This window comes from Schistocerca serialis, chromosome 9 (genome assembly GCF_023864345.2).
Source record: "Schistocerca serialis cubense isolate TAMUIC-IGC-003099 chromosome 9, iqSchSeri2.2, whole genome shotgun sequence".
NCBI classification, from domain to species: domain Eukaryota; kingdom Metazoa; phylum Arthropoda; class Insecta; order Orthoptera; family Acrididae; genus Schistocerca; species Schistocerca serialis.
In genome coordinates this window covers 64,667,083-64,687,680 of record NC_064646.1, presented here as the reverse complement: position 1 = coordinate 64,687,680, position 20,598 = coordinate 64,667,083, and the positions used below count along the sequence as shown (strand labels likewise).

The 20,598-nt window shown below is 42.2% G+C and overlaps 1 protein-coding gene across 1 annotated transcript in view; it reads right to left on the bottom strand.

Moving 5' to 3' along the window:
* Window positions 1-16,511, bottom strand: part of LOC126419139 (X-linked retinitis pigmentosa GTPase regulator-like) — a 358,411-nt gene extending 341,900 nt beyond the window's left edge. Inside the window, exons 1-4 of the mRNA XM_050086247.1 lie at window positions 16,483-16,511; window positions 16,004-16,129; window positions 10,762-10,854; window positions 10,619-10,681 (exon numbers count right to left, since the gene is read on the bottom strand). Coding sequence (XP_049942204.1) covers window positions 10,619-10,681; window positions 10,762-10,854; window positions 16,004-16,129; window positions 16,483-16,510 — 310 coding nt within the window. The 5' untranslated portion in view covers window position 16,511. The remainder of the gene's footprint in view (window positions 1-10,618; window positions 10,682-10,761; window positions 10,855-16,003; window positions 16,130-16,482) is intronic.
* Between the last annotated feature and the right edge of the window lie 4,087 nt (window positions 16,512-20,598).

Here is a 20,598-nt window from a genome sequence, read left to right as displayed (position 1 = left end):
TCACTACCACACAGGTCATCATGTGCTCTCCAGTGGATAGATGGGCGAAGACTGCAAATTGATAAATCAATGGCCGAGTAACTACTGAGCCACACTGAAATGTGTGGCAGCCCCAGTATTTAAGAGGCAGAGGTTGAACTTAGATAGTAAAGTTTCAACATCCCTGCTTTGGCCAGTACGCATGGTACCCCCACAAGGGGTTATGAGCATTAAAATCTCCCAAAGTAGGAAAGGTTTTGGGAGTTGATCAATCAGTGCAGCTAATACATTCAGGAGGACTGCACCATCTGGAGGAATATATACATTGCAGACAGTTAATTCCTGCGTCATACTTATACTGACAGCCACAGCTTCAAGAGGGGTTTGGAGGGGCACAGGTTCGTTACAGACTGAGTTTAGGACATAAACGCAAACTCCACCTAACACACTATTATAGTCACTAAGGTTCCTGTAATACCCCTTATAGCTGTGGAGGGGTGGGGTCCGCATTGCTGGGAACCAGGTTTCCTGGAGGGCAATGCAGATAGAGGGTGTGAAGCTAAACAGTTTCCGCAGCTCAGCCAGGCAGTGGAAAAAACCGCCGCAATTCCACTGGAGGATGGCATCGTGAGACTGGGAAGGCATGGAACATTCAATGAGGCATTTTATGCCTCAGAGTCACCTGCTGCCACTGACTTATTGCCTGAGTGGTCTATATCCATTGTGTCTGAGCGTCTGGTGAGATCTAGGCCCTCAGCGGACGCCAAAATCTCCACCCCATCCTCAGACGCAGAGCTTGTAGGTAACGGTAGTGTGGGTGCCACTGCAATTTCCTTTGTCTTGGGGGTTTTCTTTTTAGATTTCTCTCGCTGCTCCTTGTGTTTCCCTGGCTGGAAGGACTTCATTGACTCAGTCTCCGGTACTGAGGATGAGCATGAAGCCCTATGACCAGCTGTTTTTGGGCTCTTCAGCCACTGGCAGGTGTCATCTTTCCCACTGGCAGAAACCTGGGAATGGAGGGACCCAAGGGACCCCTTCCTAGTGAGAGAAGCCGAAGAAGACTGACGCTTCTCTGGCTTAGAAGTGGGGACGGACGTCCCCGATGGTTGGGGGGGGGGGGGGGGGTTGCTCCCAAAGTAGGTGGTGCAAGAGCAACAGGGAGGGAAATGCCCCCCACCATCAAGGGGGCAGGGGTAGTCTTCCGGCTCTGAGAGGTGACTGGGGTTGGCAGAGCTGATGGTGCCAGAACTGTTGTAGCAACAGCGTGAGACGATGTCATATGCACAGGATGCAAGTGTTATAACTTTCTCTTAGCCTCAATGTAGGTCAGTCGGTCCAGGGTCTTGTACCCCATAATTTTCCTTTCTTTCTGGAGAATCTAGCAGTCTGGTGAGCAAGGCAAATGGTGCTCTCTGCAGGTGACACGGATGGGAGGCAGGGCACATGGAGTATTGGGTTGTGATAAGCGTCCGCAATCTTGACAGGTGACACTGGAAGTACAGCAGGAAGACATATGGCCGAACTTCCAGCACTTAAAGCACTGCATTGGGGGAGGAATATAGGGTTTTGTATCACAGCGGTAGACCATCACCTTGATCTTCTCAGGCAATGTATCACCCTCAAAGGCCAAGATGAAGGAACCGGTGGCAACCTGATTATCCCTCAGACCCCGGACGAAATGTACACCTCATCACTCTAAATTGGCGTACAGTTCATCATCGGACTGCTAAAGAAGGTCCCTGTGAAATATGATACACTAGACCATATTTAAGCTCTTATGGGGCTTGATGGTACTCAAGGTACCCCCACCACACACCGCCAGGTGGCTTGCAGAGTATGGATGTAGATGTAGATGGTTACTGAAACATCCCCCAGCTTGTTACAAGCAAGTAACGCCCATGACTGGGCAGAGGATGCTGTTTTGATCAAGACTGCACCAGATCTCATTTTGGACCCAAACTTGTCCTCTAAATGCTCAAGAAAAAACTGAGGCTTCGTCGTCATGAAAAATTCGCCATCAGCTCTTGAACGTACAAGGTACCGGGGTGAATAAGATCCACTGCCATCCTTAGTCTGACATTCCTCCCATGGTATGGCTAGGGAGGTGAACAATTTGGGGTCGTTTCACCACCAGCAAGAGATGACGGACTACGCTTCATCGCGTGTCATCTACCCTGATGCCACCCACTCTGACCAGGGGCCCTCCCCATGGGTGCCACCAGCCGCAACAAAGGCCACCAGGCAGAATGGTCATTGACAGGAGTCCTGATGCCCCAGGGGGATGGGCATCTACCCCTTGGCATATGTGGGGAGTTAACAGCGCAGGCATCAGCAGAGCGATCCCTGTGTGGTCAGGGGGCTACAACCAACAAGGTACATGGCGGCCCCACCACAACAAACTGGCTACCGTGCTGGACATCAGGTGCAAAGAACTCCATGGTCATCATCGGCGCACAAAGCGACACTGCATAGCGCATGGTGGAAAACGCACCCCGGAAGGTGTCCTCACCCAAGAGTTGTAGAATGGGTGGGGCTGCAATGCGACGACGAGTAAGTGGGCTTAAGTTCTCAAGGCATGACTGACACAATGCATCATGTAAGGCGTCCTTCCCCAATTGGACCACTCTTGAGGAAAATTTTGAAGAATGGAGGTCAAACCCTACAGGGGACCATCACATAAAGGCCAAAACGTGTGAAACTCCTTTTAGTCGCCTCTTATGACAGGCAGGAATACCACAAGCCTATTCTAACCCTTTGGACCCACAGGGGGATTCGGCATAGGAGATCCACTTCGTCACTTCTATCTCCTGTATTTTGCATTCTTCAACAAAAACAGGGCAGTCTAGGCTCTAGACTGGGTGGTTACCACAGCAGTTGATGCAGATTGCCCGAGACAGGCAGCCAGTCCCAGTGTCAGGAGCGGCTTTACCACAGATTGCTTCACCTCTACAACTCATGGCGGTATGGCTGAAACACTGGCATTTATAGCACCACATAGGGTTTGGGACATAAGGCCAAACATTAAGTCAAAGGAACCCTGTCATAAGATGTTCAGGCAGTGTCCATGATATCTCGGCATGTGACAACACCCTTACTGGAGCTGAGAGAGGTGTGCATCTCAACAGTGATCGAGTCACCCAGTTTCTGAGAATTCTTATGAAGGACTACCTGCTTTGACCTGTTAGTTTCGACCAACAATAAGCCATTACACAATCATTTCATAGCTTTTAATATTCCAGCAAGGCCTTCCAAACCCTCATGGATACAAAAGGGGGACACTTTTTCATATGTAAGCTCCTTCATCTTCATCACCAGAAAAACATTGTTATTCACGACTCCATGAGCCCTGTTACTAAGTCAAAAATATTCTTATTATCAGGAGGACTAGCCTCTCTCATTCTTTTGGATGAATGGGTGTGAATACTACCACGTGGTACACACTTCCTGCTGGGAGGAGAAGATGATGATTTTGAGTGTTCCATCTCAGCCCCACAAGCAGCTTGGGAAATAAGGGTCCACTCAGACAGAGCCCCGCATGCCTGAGTAAGACTTATACAACTAAGGTGCGGCAGGTGGCCCCAGAGGTTGCCAGCTACAACTGTTCCACCTCAACAGTCATGCATCCCATCAGCGCGCAGCACACCTTGAGATTGAGGGTTTTTTTTTTTTTTTAATAGAGGTTTATCCTGTCCTCACAACCCGGGTGGTCAAGCCAAGATCCCTGTTCACTAGGACACACATATACCACTGCTGTGCCGCATGGTGGTCACTGAAGCATACCCAGAGCTTATGGTGATGGGGGATTGGCGGCACTTACCAGTCCCCAACTCAGGAACCCCAGGGTTTCCAGGCCCGTATCCAGCAAATCGATGCTGAGCCCCTGTGGGCTTCACTTCTGTGCAACCAGTACTTTCTTTCTAAGTAATGAGTTATCCCAGGAAATTATTCCATATCACATTATTGAATGGAAATATCTAAAATGTGTCAGGAGGTCGACATGTTTGTTTCCATGATTAGCAAAGGGCCAACCTGGTTCTGACAAAGCAGAACCCACGAACGGTAAGTGAGTGAGCAACAGGAAAAAGGTTCCTGGAGAATGCCACAATCTGTGGAGTAAAAGGAAATAGGGGATTACAACTTCGGAAAATGAAAGTAGTACCCATTACAATTCCAATGAATAAGCATGGAACAGGGAGCCAAACAGGAGACAAATGGCAAATGGGCTGAAGCCAGTCATGCCGCCGAGTCACTGTCCATCACCAAGAAGGATCCGATGTCATCCATAAATGAGAGATCAGACTCAAGTTGCAAGCAGTGAGTTGGCACCTCAGAGCACCAGAGAGGCCTTTTCCTAGGACTTATCTTCCTTCTCCTTCTCTTTCATAGGTCGAGATGGGCAGGGCAGGAGGGAGAGAGAGAGAGAGAGAGAGAGAGAGAGAGGGAGAGAGAGAAAGCTGAGGCTACAACAAGATATGGAACTGACAAAGAGCGGACAAAGTTGGGGTGTATGAACTGCGGGTCCCACGGCTGACTTGTGGCAGTAGGCCTCTGATCTGGGAGATACCAGGAGGAGGGGTAGTGGGAGAGAACCCCATCACCCACAGGTGCCGAAGAAGGAGTCACATAGGGGGTGTGACACCCAGAGATGAGTGCATGGGAACTGCAGTGGATGGGGGAGGAGAGGGGGTGGGCTGGGATAAGGAAGGGGTGGGGAGGGGGGAAAATGTAACAGAGGCAAATTTTGATGTCATACACCCAGGGTGGATACTGTCATTTGTTTTAATCTTCTGAAAACTTTACTAAACAATATAAAGGCACATTATCTGAAAGCTAACAAGTTCTTTCTTTCTTTTTTGTGTGTGCCTACTGATAACTCAATGTTTCTGCTTTTCAGTGAGTGGTCTCTATAAATCCTCAAACAGGCACACCCATGTATAGAGTGCATCAATAACAAAACTGCTTTGCACCATTCCACTGTTGTTTCACAATTGTGATCCCATGCCTATTGCTTCATTATTGCTCCAACTAATAAAGTTATAAATTGTGTTGTCACATGTCCAAATGAGCAGCAGTAATAGAAAATAAATAGTGAGCTAGGTAAGAAAAAAATTAAGATCTGTGCAAGAAAATGACTCGGGTTACAAGCTAGCAACACAATCCCACAATGAGCCCATGGTATAATATGAGAGTGAGTTGGAAAATAAGTTTCCCCTGTCGACAGTGGGCAGAGTTGTGTGATATGGGCAAAAAACAACACGGCGACATGGAGTTCAGCCTGGAACAGCTCATGCGTTACCATGAATCTGGCAATGACTTCTGTTTCGGATTGTGACGGGTGATGAAACATGGGTCCACCATTACACACCCGAATCGAAGGCCGCATCCATGGAGTGGAAACCTCCATCGTCACCTGTCCGAAAGAATTTCAAAAGCACTCCGTCTGCAGGTAAAGTGCTACTCACGGTTTTCTGGGACGCCAAAGGAGTTTTGCTGCTGGACTTTCTGGAGGGTGCAACCATCAATGCTGCAGGGTACTGTGCGCCACTCTGTCAAAATTGAAAGGGGTGATTCGGAAAAAGCAGCCCGGCCGTCTCAGATCTGGCGTTCTGCTGTTGGATGACAATGCAAGACCACACACAGTGACGGCAACGCAAAACCATATTGCAACTCTAGGTTGGGAGCACCTATACCGTCCGCCTTACAGTCCGGATCTCGCGCCAAGTGACTTCCATTTGTTTCTTGCTTTGAAGAAGACTCTCAGAGGAAGGCGCTTTGGCGGCAGTGCTGATGTCAAACAAGCCATTCAACACTTCTTCCCTATGCAATGCCCTGATTTTTTCCTGGAAGGCTTTTCGAAGCTTATAAAGTGGTATGACAAATGTCTCAACATACTTGGAAAATATGTAGAAAAATCAAGATATGTCTTATCTTTAATGTATCATTCTCTTTTTTTTCCCTTTCACACACAACTCTGACCACAGTCGGCAGGGGAAACTTATTTTCCAACTCCCCATGTAGATAATTAGTAACTGAATAAGCAGTTGGTTATGCTGTTTAATGCTTTGAGGTGATCATTACTGTGAGTAACACCTGTCCATGGCAAGAGTGTGATATAATGAAATTGAACTAATATTAAACAGTGACTCTGCTCATAAATATGGCATGCCTGCTCAAGGGCTAATCCTGAAGTATTTAGAAAAAAGGAAATGGATAGGTTGAAGTTAGATATAGTGGAATTAGTGAAGTTCAGTGGTAAGATGAATAGGACTTCTGGTCAGGTGAATACACAGTTATAAACACAAAATCAAATAAGTATAATTGAGTAGTATGTCTAATAATGAATAAGAAAATCGGAATGCACATAAGCTACTATGAACAGCTGCTGTGTGGATGCATTGCTGCAACCAAGATAGACACACATCCAACATCCACCACAATAGTACAAGGTGATATGCCAACTAGCTATGCCAATGACGGTGAAAGCGTGTTTGATGAAATGAAAGAAATTTTTTAGATAAGTACATGAAAGGAAAATTTAACCATGATGTGGGACTGGAATCTGATAGTAGGAAAAGGAAGAGAAGGAAAAATAGGAGAATACGGACTGGAATAAGGAATGAAAGAGAAAGTTGCCTAATAGAATTTTGTACAGAGCACAATTTAATCATTGCTAACACTTGGTATACGAATCACACAATACGACTGTACATAGAGACCTGGAGACACTGGACAGCATCCAATTGATTATAAAATCTTAAGTCTGAGATTTCAGAACCAGATTTCAAATAGTAAGGCATTTACAGGAGCAGATGTTGACTCTATTGTAAGGGGGCAATCAAAAAGTTTCTGTTTGAGGGCATTGCTGCAGCATATATGCAGCATAGCACGACTCTGATGCACATATATAAACACCAATAGATAGACAAAGGATTAGAGTGGCTTTTGTGTCTTTCCCTCATGCATGCAACAAATGCATAAACATGAACTAAGCCAACGATGTTAAAAAATATATCCTAACAAGACCAATGTGCCATTATCCTCTTCTTGGCTGCCAAAGGACAAACATCTGTTGGATGATGAAGACTGTGTATGGGACAGCATGTCTGTCGAAAACCACCAGTGTAGAGAAGGTGCACTGTTGCTTCACAATAATGCATGTCCTCATATTGCAAATGCCTTAACGTATGGAAATGCCTATAGTCCAGGTCTCTCCCCGTGCGATTATCATGCTTTCAGTCCCTTAAAAAAGGCCTTCAAGGATCAATGATCCATGTCAGATAATGATGTACACCTTCTTCACAGCTACAAAATTTTATTATTAAATTTTGACTACTACCATCATCAGATATCAAAAGAAACTTTGAATCCATGAAACAAGGATCAGTGTCAGTGTTAAAACCTCTGCCTGACCAGGGTGTCAGCTAACAACCTGTTAATTGATGTCCTGATTAGGCACAGGTTTTAATACTCGATACTGAACACCGTTTCACCACATATACAGTGCCAGTGTAAGATGCTTAATTAAAGATTCCAATTAAAGTACACTACCCACAAGGCACATGATAGCTTAAGCATAAGCTTACGTTATTAATTGTGCCAACAAAGATTACAATATGGTGTGTGTGTGTGTGTGTGTGTGTGTGTGTGTGTGTGTGTGTGTGTGTGTGTGTGTGTGGTGTGTCAGAGAGAGAGGAGTTCAAAGATCTTTATGGCATGCAATGAAAGCAGTAGCCAAAGCAGTGTAATCAAAATTTATATCTCAAAAGGTTTTATTCACATTAGATGTGGAATCTGACTATAATTTATTGGTTTCGAACTGCAGATTAAAACTGAAGACATTGAAAAAGGTATAAAATTAAGGAGATGGGACCTGGATAAGTTGAGAAACCAGAGGTTGTTGAGGGTTTCAGAGGTAGCATTAAAGAATGTTTGACTGAAATGAGGAAAGGAACACAACAGAATAAAAATGAATAGCTTTAAGAGGTGAAATAGTGAAGGTAGCAGAGGATGAAATAGGTAAAAAGATAAGGGCTAAGAGAAGTCCTTGGACAACACAGTATATGTGGAATGTAACTGACAAAAGAAGAAAATATAAAATTGCTGCAAAAGAAGCCAGTGAAAGGGAATACAGACATCTAAAGAATGAGATTAACAAAGTGCAAAATGTCTAAGCAGGAATGGCTAGAGGAGAAATGCAAGGCTATAGAAGTACATATAAGAAGTGGTAAGGTAGGTCCCTGTCTGTAGGAAAACTGAAGAAGCCTTTGCAGAAAAGAGAAGTGAAAGCTGAAAGGAATATATAGACTGGCTATACAAGGAAAATGAACTTGAAGGCAATATTATAGAAACAGAAGAGGAAGTAGACGAAGATGAATCATCAGTTTCAAAATGACATGTACAAGTATATTGCCGGTTGAAATTAATACCATCACAAGTTATTGCAGTGTAACATCAAGAGCTCTTACAGTAACACCAGCTCGAAAGCTCTCGCCCTTGTGGAGCATCTTCTGATTAAAAACCACAACAATTGCAATTTTCATTCATCAGCCATAATGTTCAACATCACTGTGCACTGCTGCTTTTCAGCACCACATGTATATATTTGCACATTATGTTCCTGTAAACTATCTACTGTAATGCTGATTGGCATATCAAATTAGAATGGCATTTGGTTTGCCTTCCCTATTCGGGAATGTAAATACTAATTTCCATGTAATGCTGAAAAGATATCAAACTGTTTTTGTAAACTTGAAGCAGTTTTTGCACAATTGTAGTTCTATACAGAAAGACAGATTATTTCAGTGTATAAATTGCTGAACCCATCCATAAGAAACTTTAAATTCCATCGGTGAAATGTTTCTTTTACATGCTATTCTTTTCCATACGGGCCAAAGCAAAGTTGTTCTGCACTGCTCTATTGTCATGTATGGTTGCTAAGATAATTTAGCACTGTATCAAGTACACCATAGTAGTACATCATAATCCGAGTTGTGTTGGCTATTTTATCTGAACATCAAGCCACATTATGGTCATAAAACTTATGATAATGAGGACCACAAAATATTGGAATAGATGGTAATTGCGTGTGTGTGAAGCATTGGAATAGATGGTAATTTGTGTGTATGTGTGTGTGTGAGAGAGAGAGAGAGAGAGAGAGAGAGAGAGAGAGAGAGAGAGAGAGAGAGAGAGAGAGAGAGAGAGAGAGAGTACCCTCAGTTATTTGAGAGAGAAGAGAGGGGGAGAGACGCAATTCAAAGCACTGCCTAACTGAACTTAATAGTGAGGTCTATATTTTATTACTTTTACTATAATCTCTTGTCCAAAGTTTAGGTGCAGCCTATATTAGTACAAATATGGTAAATAAAAATTGTGCCTCATAATATGCAATTACTAGATACAACAATCAGTCTCTAGCACAAATAATAATACTGGAGAGAACCAGAAGATCCAGTTGTCAAACCACACACACTGTGTATTACAATCTCTGAAATGTGTAGCTCCCACATAAGTTTAGTATCTCCATTGCTATTTTTTTGCTAACTGGAGCCAAATGTATTATTCTGCACACTGCACATTAAGCTTGCCAATGGCCTTGCCGCAGTGGTAACACCGGTTCCCGTCAGATCACCGAAGTTAAGCGCTGTCAGGCTGGGCTAGCACTCGGATGGGTGAGCATCCGGTCTACTGAACACTGTTGGCAAGCGGATTGCACTTAGCCCTTGTGAGGCAAACTGAGGAGCAACTCGATTGAGAAGTAGTGGCTCCGGCCTCGGAAATTGACATACGGCTGGGAGAGCAGTGTGCTGACCACATGCCCCTCCATATCCGCATCCAGTGACGCCTACGAACTGAGGATGACACGGCGGCCGGTCAGTACCGTTGGGCTTTCGTGGCCTGTTCGGGAGGAGTTTTTTAGTTTTAGCACATAAAGCTTACAGGAAGAAGATACTGCTACACTTACAGCAGCTCTGCTTCTTGAAAATCACTTTCTGATAATATTAACTTCAAATTTTTGTAATTTGCATGCATGACATACCTGCAGTCTTAAGGTTAGCTACTCATTATTATAGAGATACTGTTCACGGATTTTCTTTCCTCAGCTTCACTGTCAGTATATGCGACAAATATGTTTGTAATACTCCAGATGTGTATTTAATCTACAGTTATATTTTTAACACTGTTCCAGAAGTACATACAGTTGTCCATGAAATCTCTTTAGATGCCATTTGAGAAATAGTTTTCTAACAAAACAAACAGCTCTTCATTTAAAGAGCACATCTAGTAACAATTTGCCAGTGCCTTAAAAACCTATCAAGGATGCTTCCATAAAATTTAAGAGTAATTTATAATGGAACAAGTATTATCAAAGACTTCAAAAAATGAATTTAAGTTGGGAAAGCTTGAGAAACTACATATTAGCTATATTTGGCGGTATATTACATGTTGCTAGCAGAATTTTTGAAAAGAAAATTATTTTTTTCCAAGTCCTTTGAGGGATTGATTTCAACACATCTGCAGAATAAATAATTTTAAACACTGGTATATTGGACAAAAAAATGAGTTGCTTATCTAAGGCTTAAATGACCGCAAAATTATTTTATTCAAAGTACTTCATAAATAGGCTAGAACAAATGTTTACCTGTACTTACTACTGTATGTGCTCTACCGCAAGCAACATGAGTTATGCGGTACTGCTTAATGGCTGAAAATTAAGAAATTCGGGTTATTAGCTAATGATTTAAACCATGCTAATTTGATTAGTGACAGACTAAAAATTCTTACTTTTGACACATTTTGGTTTTGTAACAGTGTTACTATGTCCCATCCCTAACTGTCCATAGTCATTGCTTCCAAACAAGTAAAGTCTTCCCGTCTCTGAAAATCAAATGAAAACAAATGTTTTAATGTTTATTATTATTACTACTACTACTACTACTACCACCACCAACCCTATTGAATATGTCTGCCATAGTCAGCATGCACTGATATAGTATTAAGTTATATGATATAGAACATAAAAACTATTTGAAAATTCAACATAAGACACGCAGTAAAAATATACAATTTATGGTCATGTATAGTATTCTTCCTCAAAAGTGGGAAAGCACTGTCAAAAATTGCAACAAATACTATTCATTTATCATTAGTCTACAGACAGCTTTCAGGTTGCTTAAGATATTATCCATACTTATACAACTACATATGTTTGAAAAACTAAAATCTAAGTAAAAAATTAGAATAGTCTACAAATTTATTACATTCTACCCACTAGGTAGTGCAGTTACGGATTCATGGCTGTAGGTAACTAGGTATTATGAATACTGGGACCTGAAGATAATGAATCAAGAGTTGATTGTCAGTAGCCAATCAGAATTCTCTTCGTAAATAAAGTTAGCTGGCATTCTGTCTAGTCAGAACTAAACATAATCAGAATCCTTGGCAAATTGGAAATAAGACATACAAGTAGGTTAGTGCAATAACAACAATATATCTTGAGCTATGCTAAACATCAATCTATTACAGGAAACCATTTTCGTGGTGAGAGTCACTGACTTCATTAACTCTAACAAACTGTCACTGGCCAAGCTAACTCAGGCCTTGGGCTACACTACAGCTCTGTACGGCAGCACTTCTAGTTTTCTTCCATTTACATTTATTGACATCACCAATATGGATAAACGTTCAATATGAGTTGTCAGCTTTGACTATAGTTCGTTCCATGAACAATGGCAGTTCGTGCATGTTGAGGCACTGATGGGGACTGCACTGTTGGCAATATTCAGCAACAATTGTGGTATGCACATGCATTTGAAATCGCTCCAAGAAAGTGTACATCCTGTAAATTATGTCTCTCGCTTGCTTATGCAGAATTTAGCACTTACCACCACCATTAGTGGTGACAATTTGCAACAAATGGAATACAAATTCACTAAATAATGCACTACAATCATGTTCAATGCTCGCATTAGCTACAGCATTCACAGCAGAGTGCTCAGAACACTTCTGAACGCTCAATGGCTGTGGAAGAATGGGTGATGTAGATGCACAGAACAAACATAAACTCGACCGCCATCGTTCGTGACTTCAACTATAGTGACATAAAATGGAAATGTCCGTATGGCGTCATTGGTTGGGAGGCCCCTTGCAGGGCAGGTCTTATTACATTCGACACCACATTGGGCAACCTACACGCCGAATGGGGATGAAACGATGGAGACAGCACGACACCCTGTCCCTGAGCAGAAAACATCCCCGACCCAGCCGGGAATCAAACCCAGGCCCGTAGGACGGCAATCCGTCACGCTGGCCACTCAGGTATAGGGGCGGACTGTAGTGACATAGGAAACATGTCATAAACATTATAAATAACATAGGGACTATGACATGTTTTTTTAGGTATTTTTTTTCCAAATGGACTGAGCTACAGGCCAGTCTGCCACCGCAGTCAGTTTTTTAATATCACACATTCGTTGGCTTCACAAACTAATAACCAAACTGTCACCTTGCAACCTAACTTGACCTCGGCAAAGCTATATATCAGTCTGTCACCACAACCAGGTTTGTTTTTACAACCACGTTTGTTGGTTTTGCCAACTCAAACCTAACTGTTGCTTTCCAACCTAACCTATACCTCCAGTTAAGCTACAGACTAATTTGTCATCACAACAATGTTTACTTTTTGCTTTCACACTCATTGGTTTCACCATGTAACAAAAAAACTGAACATATGCACAAATAGGTAAGGTGACAGCAGCCATTAACATTACATCCCTGGCCAAAGCCGATGACTCATATCTAACATTCCTCCTGTCCCAGGTTCACCAACTCACAACCAAACTGTTACACTCCAACCTACAGGTCAATCTGTTAGGTAATCTAGTATTTTCCACTCACCAAATAAATATGAAAATCTGCAGCCTACCTTCAAATTCATAATGACCAGTCAATAAAAGTTTTTCTGGCACTCCCTGTATTAAAAACAAATGGAATGAATTCATATCTTCCACAAAGAAATCATTAGATACGGTGAATCTCATTAGCTATCATGTACTATCACCATGGCTACAACCAAAGTCAACAAATTCAAAACATCGGCATGCCATGCAAGAGCCACTCACACCATAAGTGCAATTTAGATCTTTGATCACATATTAATTCGTTTGTTGAAGCCCAGAAATCACAGGGCACTTGCAACAACAGTGAACTACTATTTACGTTGAACACTTAATAAATGAAAATAAGAAAAAGATTCTGCAGACATAGTCTACATATACAACTATGTCTACACTCTAAAAATCACCATGAAGTGCATGGCAGAGGATGCGTCCCACTGTACAATTTATTAGGATTTCTTTTGAATCTATTCATGTATGGAGCGCAGGAAGAGTGAGTGTTTGAATGTCTCTGTGTGTGCATTAATTTTTCTAACCTTACTTTCACAGTCCCTATCTGAGTGATACATGGGGGGTTGTAGTATATTCCTAGAGTCATCATTTAAAGCTGATTCTTTAGTTTATGTCTATCTTCAAGAGTCTTCCAGTCCAGTTCCTTCAGTATCTCCATGACACACTCCCACAGATCAAACAAATCTTGACCATTCATGCTGCCCTTCTCTTTTATATGTTATGTTCGATAACCCCCATTAGTCCTAATTGATACGGATCCCACACACTTGAGCAATATACTGGAACCAGTTACACAAAAGATTTGTAAGCAATCTCCTTTGCAAACTGACTGTACCTCCCCATCATTCTATGAATAAACCAAAGTCTACCACCTGCTTTACCCACGACTGGGCCTATGTGATCATTCCATTTCATACCCCTACAAAGTGTTATACCAAGATATCTGCAGGAGTAGGCCGATTCCAACAGTGACTCACTGATAATATAGCCATAGGATACTATGTTTCTACATTTTGTGAAGTGCACAATTTAACATTTTTCAACATTTAAAGGACGCTGCCAATCTTGGAATCATCTTGAAATCTTATAAAGAACTGACTAAATATTTATGCAGATTCTTTCACACAGTACTTCCTTATAGATAACTGCATCATCAGCAAGAAGTCTGATGTTGTTATTAAGGGGGAGGAGGAGATTAGCAATTAACATCCCCTTGACAATGAGGTCATTAGAGATGGAACACAAGCTCGGATTAAGGAAGAAAAGCAGCTGTGCCCTTTTGAAGAAACCATCCCAGCATTTGCCATAAGCAATGTAGGGAAATCATGGAAAACTTAAATCAGAAGGGCCAGACACAGTTAAACTGTTGTCCTCCAAATGCTAGTCCAGTGTGCTAACCATTGCGCTGCCCTACTCAGAGTTAGTACTAATATTGTCTGCTACGTCATTAATATACAACATGAACAGCAAGTGTCCCAACACACTTCCTGAGGCACACCTAAGGTTAGTTCCACACCTGATGATGACTCTCCATCCAAGATAGTGTCAAAACTGAAAACAGTTATGAAATACAAAAATGCCAAGGCACACAGTGGCAATGTCAGTATGCAGAAATATGAATAATAGACACGCACACGCCCGCACACACACACACACTATTATCTGATACATAAGAATAAACATATGATATAAACTTAACTAGCACATATATAACACATATACAGCAAACAAATCTGTGTTATTGTACGCTCCACTTTCTAAACTTGCTTATTTGAAACAGTGATGCTCTAAATAAGACTGTCATGATTGAACGACTTCGCATCATGAATAGCTTTTATTTTCACAGGGAGTTTATTAAAAAGTTTCAAACCAATGTGGAATGGACCCTTCTGATAAATTCTTGTATTTGTAAGGTTGTATTGAAGCCTGAGTCTGGTGTCATGGTCTTGGACATGACAGTTCCTCTGCAGACTTTTATGACTATCAGTTACAATTCTTTCCCTTTATGCAAATGCATGGAAGTAAAAGTATGTTAAGTACTGTGAACATACGAATGCACGATTCCCTAATTTACTTCCGTTTATAATTCTAATAGCCTCCACTTGAATTTTAAATGTAGTGAGAGCTGCCACAAACTTTCACAAGAATGTTACTCCCATGACTGGATATAGGCACAGTAAGCACCCCTAACAGTTTCCATACTGGTGTATGACTTTAAGACCCTTAGGGAATAATACTCTCAACTTAGTGTACCATAAACACACTTAAACAATGGAAAGCCCAGGAGGGAATTACAGTAATATGAATTTACTGTCATTGACATATTCAGCATCTTTAATCAATTTCAAATTGTCTTGCAGCCAAATACCATGGAATTTTGTTCCAGCACAACTTTGCACGTGACCATATTTCAGAAAAGGCTAGATTTGGATCCTTATTTTGTTGGGTATGAAATTCATTTTGGCAGTCTACCTATTACCCAATTTTGGTCTGACCAATGATGATTTGCCTCACGGCATGATTTACAGACTTTGCAGTTCCTTACTGTTCTCACTTTTAAGTGTTGTATGCATTAACACATTTATATCTAGATCATTAACACACAGTAGGAAAACAGGGGATGCACAATCTGGTCTCTGACACTACGTACTTTATTGTACACAGTAGACAGTACTTACTGTAATCCATGAACGATTTGATCACCATCTTTGAAAGCTATGGAGTTCACTCTTTGTAAGTAGTCTTTCAAGATTAACCAGATCAAATGCATTTGACAGTTCTAAAAACAGTTATTTGTTATCTATCCGATTTAATGTACTATTAAGGACGTTCATAGTTTACTATATGTATAACATTTTACCTCCTAAATGCATGTTACGATATAGATTATTCTCTAAAAGAGAAATCAGTTTTTCGCACATAATTTTCTCAAAAACTTTTGATATGACAGATAAATACATATATTGTGATTAAATAACATTTAGTTTCATATAACAAAATAACTATTACACTTAATTCCTAGACAGGTAGTGCTTAAACTCAAAGTGATTCAGGATATACGGATCGAGTACAAGGTAAGTTTACTGTACATTAATTAATGAGTATCCTAAAATATTTACCGCACACGAGCGCAGTGTGTTCATCACCGCAGTCAAAGTCCACAATTCTGTCATTCCTGATGTAAAAACGACTTGGCAAGTTGTCTGCAAATCTCGAACGCCCAAACGTAAAAATCGCTCCCGTTTCTAGTGACAAGAGTAACACCATTCCATTAATTCAAAACATGAGTTATTGTATAACAACAGGGAAAAACTCTACATCTTTCTACACTGTCAAAAACTAATGTAATTAATGTAATCGTCAGCGTCTCCGCAACGTATTCCTCTTGTGACAGTCAACAGGATGTGTTTATAAGTTTAAGAAATCCTACGCTCCGGCAACTTTTTCGCTTAACGTTTGCTAAGGGAGTAAATATAGCAAAAAAATCCAGAGAGAGATTAGGGAAGTATAGGTGAAGTGGACCCTTGTAACATACTATTCTAATGGAAATGCTAACGGCAATTAAAACGAAATTAATTCAGGACACCATTTAACATGCCTGGAATGTCAATTTCATCGCCCGCCATATTGCACAGATATTACAACACTATGTAAAAAGCAACAGCGTCTATGCCACTGTTCATCACACTCCTGTCACTACGTGCATATATTTAACGAGTGGCTCCACTCCCTTCAAAGACATACAAGGCAGCTCGACTTTCTCGTTCCATAATGCTTTGTTAGAAGATTGGGTTTGACTGGCTCCGGACAATAGTATTCAGTAAGGGCTCATGTCTACGGCGACAGATGAAAGAAATCAGCGTTTTTCGATGGCGGAAGGAAGTGTGAAACTCAAAGGTGTAGAGGATGGAGGAATTTTCTTCCAGTATGAAGCTGAACTTAAGTCAGAAACGGCAGATATGGTGTCGAGACTGTAACGGAGCAAAATAGGTCTACTCCAGAGGAGCGCCTGCAAAAAGCATCAGTTCTCCTTCTGAATGGTAGGAGCAGTCTTGCATGTGTTGTCACTCGGTGCAGTCCCGTAAATGGGAAATGCTCAATACCTCTGTTGTAATCCACCACAGCTACTGTTGTAGCTCAGCTAACACTTATACTTGGGAAGTAACCAAACAGCACGTGATTAATAGTCATTTACCGCAGGGAGTACTTAATCCACAATCGATCTTAGTTGGCGCAAGAAGGCTATCGTTCAAGTCGGGCGTCATTAACATAAAGACCATGAGGGAGGTTGGTTAATCTTTCTTCTGCCCTCCCCAAGGACCCTGGGTGAGGCAACCAGCTGATGAACATGGCAGACAGCCAGAGCAGGTACATGCTTGGGCAGAGGAAGTGAGCGAAAGATAATGAGCACATGCGTATGAGTAAGTACATGGGCAATAAGTTAGTTTGATTATCAGTCAGCTGGTCAAATCTGTTCTTCCGCTTTCAGACCGCGTGATAGCCTGGAGCATGGGGGACATCTGGGAACTTGCATTTGATGTGTCTGCCCATTCATGTCATTGTAGGTGTAGCATGGTGTGGGTCAGAAGTGGTTGTGTCTTCTGGCGTAGGTGTTACTGTCTGCAGAGAAGAGGGTATGTGCCTGCTGGTAATTGTTGTATAGGTGCCAGAGCCAGTGTGAATTGTCGATGAGAGCAGTTTTAAGTCACTCAACTGAAGCCTTCTCGTTCACTCCCCCTTTTCAGATGACGAAGGTATTTGGTAATCTTGACATCATTTTATATAGACCAGAACATGGAGAAGCGAAAGGTTGCTGTACAGCGTCAGCACACAGCCAGACATATGTTGATGTGTTCAACTCTTCGAAAATGAACTGAGATTGTTGTCCGTGGCATTGCAGGTTTCATGGGCATATTTCTCGGATGTGCAGCTCTAGTTTTCGGAGAAAATCAGTGTGGTCATTCGACAGCTGGATTGTTGTAGAGACAGTCTGATAAAATCGCCATATACTCGCAGCTCTTCGCTGAACACTATTTGTGCTGGAGAACAGGGTAAATCTTCTTTTACAGCCATCTGGAGACCAAGCAGAGCACACAGCAATGTATCAATCCAAGTTTCTTTCTGGCACTTAAGAAAGAATTTAAGTGAGTAATACATGCAGTGGACCACATGGGATGGTTAACTCGTGATACGAATGTGGTGTCTGCCACAAAGGTTAAGTAGTTCGTTGAACAGTAATCCATTAAAATGATGGCCTCAGCCCATGACAAAGATAAGAGGAACCTCATGGCAAGACAATTAAACATTCACAAGTGCCCTGGCGACAGATACATCTATGATGTCTACTAGTGGTACAGCTTCTGGCAACCTAGTATAACTGTCAACGATTGTTAGTAGGTGATGATGACCCTGGGCCGACAACGTCAAGGTAGATATAAACAAAATGTGTGGTCTGTAGAGGAAAATCCTGAATGATTGTACGCACATGCTGTGAAACTGTTTTTCTGGCACATAACACAGGAGCAAGTCCACATGCGGCTGTTTTTCTTGACACATGGTCAGACCATTTTGCTTGCCACAGCTCTGACCATTGCTTTGCTGCCAGGGTGTAATAAGCTGTGAATGGCATTGAAGACCTCTTGGCGGTAGTTTAGTGGGATTAGGGGCTGTAAACGAACGCCGCTGTAGTTATGCCACATTTCATTTGCATATACATCAACAAGTAAATGCGTCAGGTAAAGCAAGGTAAGTGCTCCATCGAGAATCTATTGCCATATGAAACCGTCTGTCAGATGGCTATCTGCAATCTGCATGCAGTCTACCATTGTTACGCTACATTTCTCAAAAGGCAATCAGCCATGCTATTGTCTTTGCTTTTGATATGTCGAATGTCTGTTGTAAGTTGTGCCACAAATTCCACATGTCGGCACTGATGTGGCGGAATAAGTTCTGTTGGCCACTGTAGAACAGAAGTGGTCAATGGTCCAAAAATACAGGGCTATTACAATTGATTGAAGCGATTTCATAAATTCACTGTAGCTCCATTCATTGACATATGGTCACGACACACTACAGATACGTAGAAAAACTCATAAAGTTTTGTTCGGCTGAAGCCGCACTTCAGGTTTCTGCCGCCAGAGCGCTCGAGAGCGCAGTGAGACAAAATGGCGACAGGAGCCGAGAAAGCGTATGTCGTGCTTTAAATGCACTCACATCAGTCAGTCATAACAGTGCAACGACACTTCAGGACGAAGTTCAACAAAGATCCACCAACTGCTAACCCCATTCGGCGATGGTATGCGCAGTTTAAAGCTTCTGGATGTCTCTGTAGGGGGAAATCAACGGGTCGGCCTGCAGTGAGCGAAGAAACGGTTGAACGCGTGCGGGCAAGTTTCACGCGTAGCCCGCGGAAGTCGACGGATAATGCAAGCAGGGAGCTAAACGTACCACAGCCGACGGTTTGGAAAATCTTACGGGAAATGCTAAAGCAGAAGCCTTACCGTTTACAATTGCTACAAGCCCTGACACCCGATGACAAAGTGAAACGCTTTGAATTTTCGGCGCGGTTGCAACAGCTCATGGAAGAGGATGCGTTCAGTGCGAAACTTGTTTTCAGTGATGAAGCAACATTTTTTCTTAATGCTGAAGTGAACAGACACAATGTGCGAATCTGGGCGGTAGAGAATCCTCACACATTCGTGCAGCAAATTCGCAATTCACCAAAAGTTAACGTGTTTTGTGCAATCTCACGGTTTAAAGTTTACGGCCCCTTTTTCTTTTGCGAAAAAAACGTTATAGGACACGTGTATCTGGACATGCTGGAAAATTGGCTCATGCCACAACTGGAGACCGACAGCGCCGACTTCATCTTTCAACAGGATGGTGCTCCACCGCACTTCTATCATGATGTTCAGCATTTATTAAACAGGAGATTGGAAATCCGATGGATCGGTCGTGGTGGAGATCATGATCAGCAATTCGTGTCATGGCCTCCACGCTCTCCCGACTTAACCCCATGCGATTTCTTTCTGTGGGGTTATGTGAAAGAATCAGCGTTTAAACCTCCTCTACCAAGAAACGTGCCAGAACTGCGAGCTCGCATCGACGATGCTTTCGAACTCATTGATGGGGACATGCTGCGCCGAGTGTGGGAGGAACTTGATTATCAGCTTGATGTCTCTCGAATCACTAAAGGGGCACATATCGAACATTTGTGAATGCCTAAAAAAACTTTTTGAGTTTTTGTACGTGTGTGCAAATCATTGTGAAAATATCTCAAATAATAAAGTTATTTTAGAGCTGTGAAATCGCTTCAATCATTTGTAATAACCCTGTACTGCAAAGTGATGGCCATCTCAAGTGGATTGGAAGTGTTTAACGACCAGTTACATGCCGAGAAGTCCCCAATCTACATCGCTCCATTTAGTTTGAGCCTCTGTAAGATGCATGGAGAAAAATGCAATGATTTGCCAGGATTCACGAAACTGTTGTTGCAGGGAAGTGCCCACAGCTACATATTTGGCATGTACAAAATATCCCATCTGTTAGCAGTGTTGCATTAGGCAGTGCTGTCTTCAAATGCTTCAATTACTTCTGGAGACCACTCAATTTTTCTGTTGCCAGAAGTGTTCTTTCCGGTGAGAAGGAGATTTAGAGGCTGCTGAACGACGGCAAAGTGCCGTAAACGACAGCGATAGACCGACGAAGGCTCTTG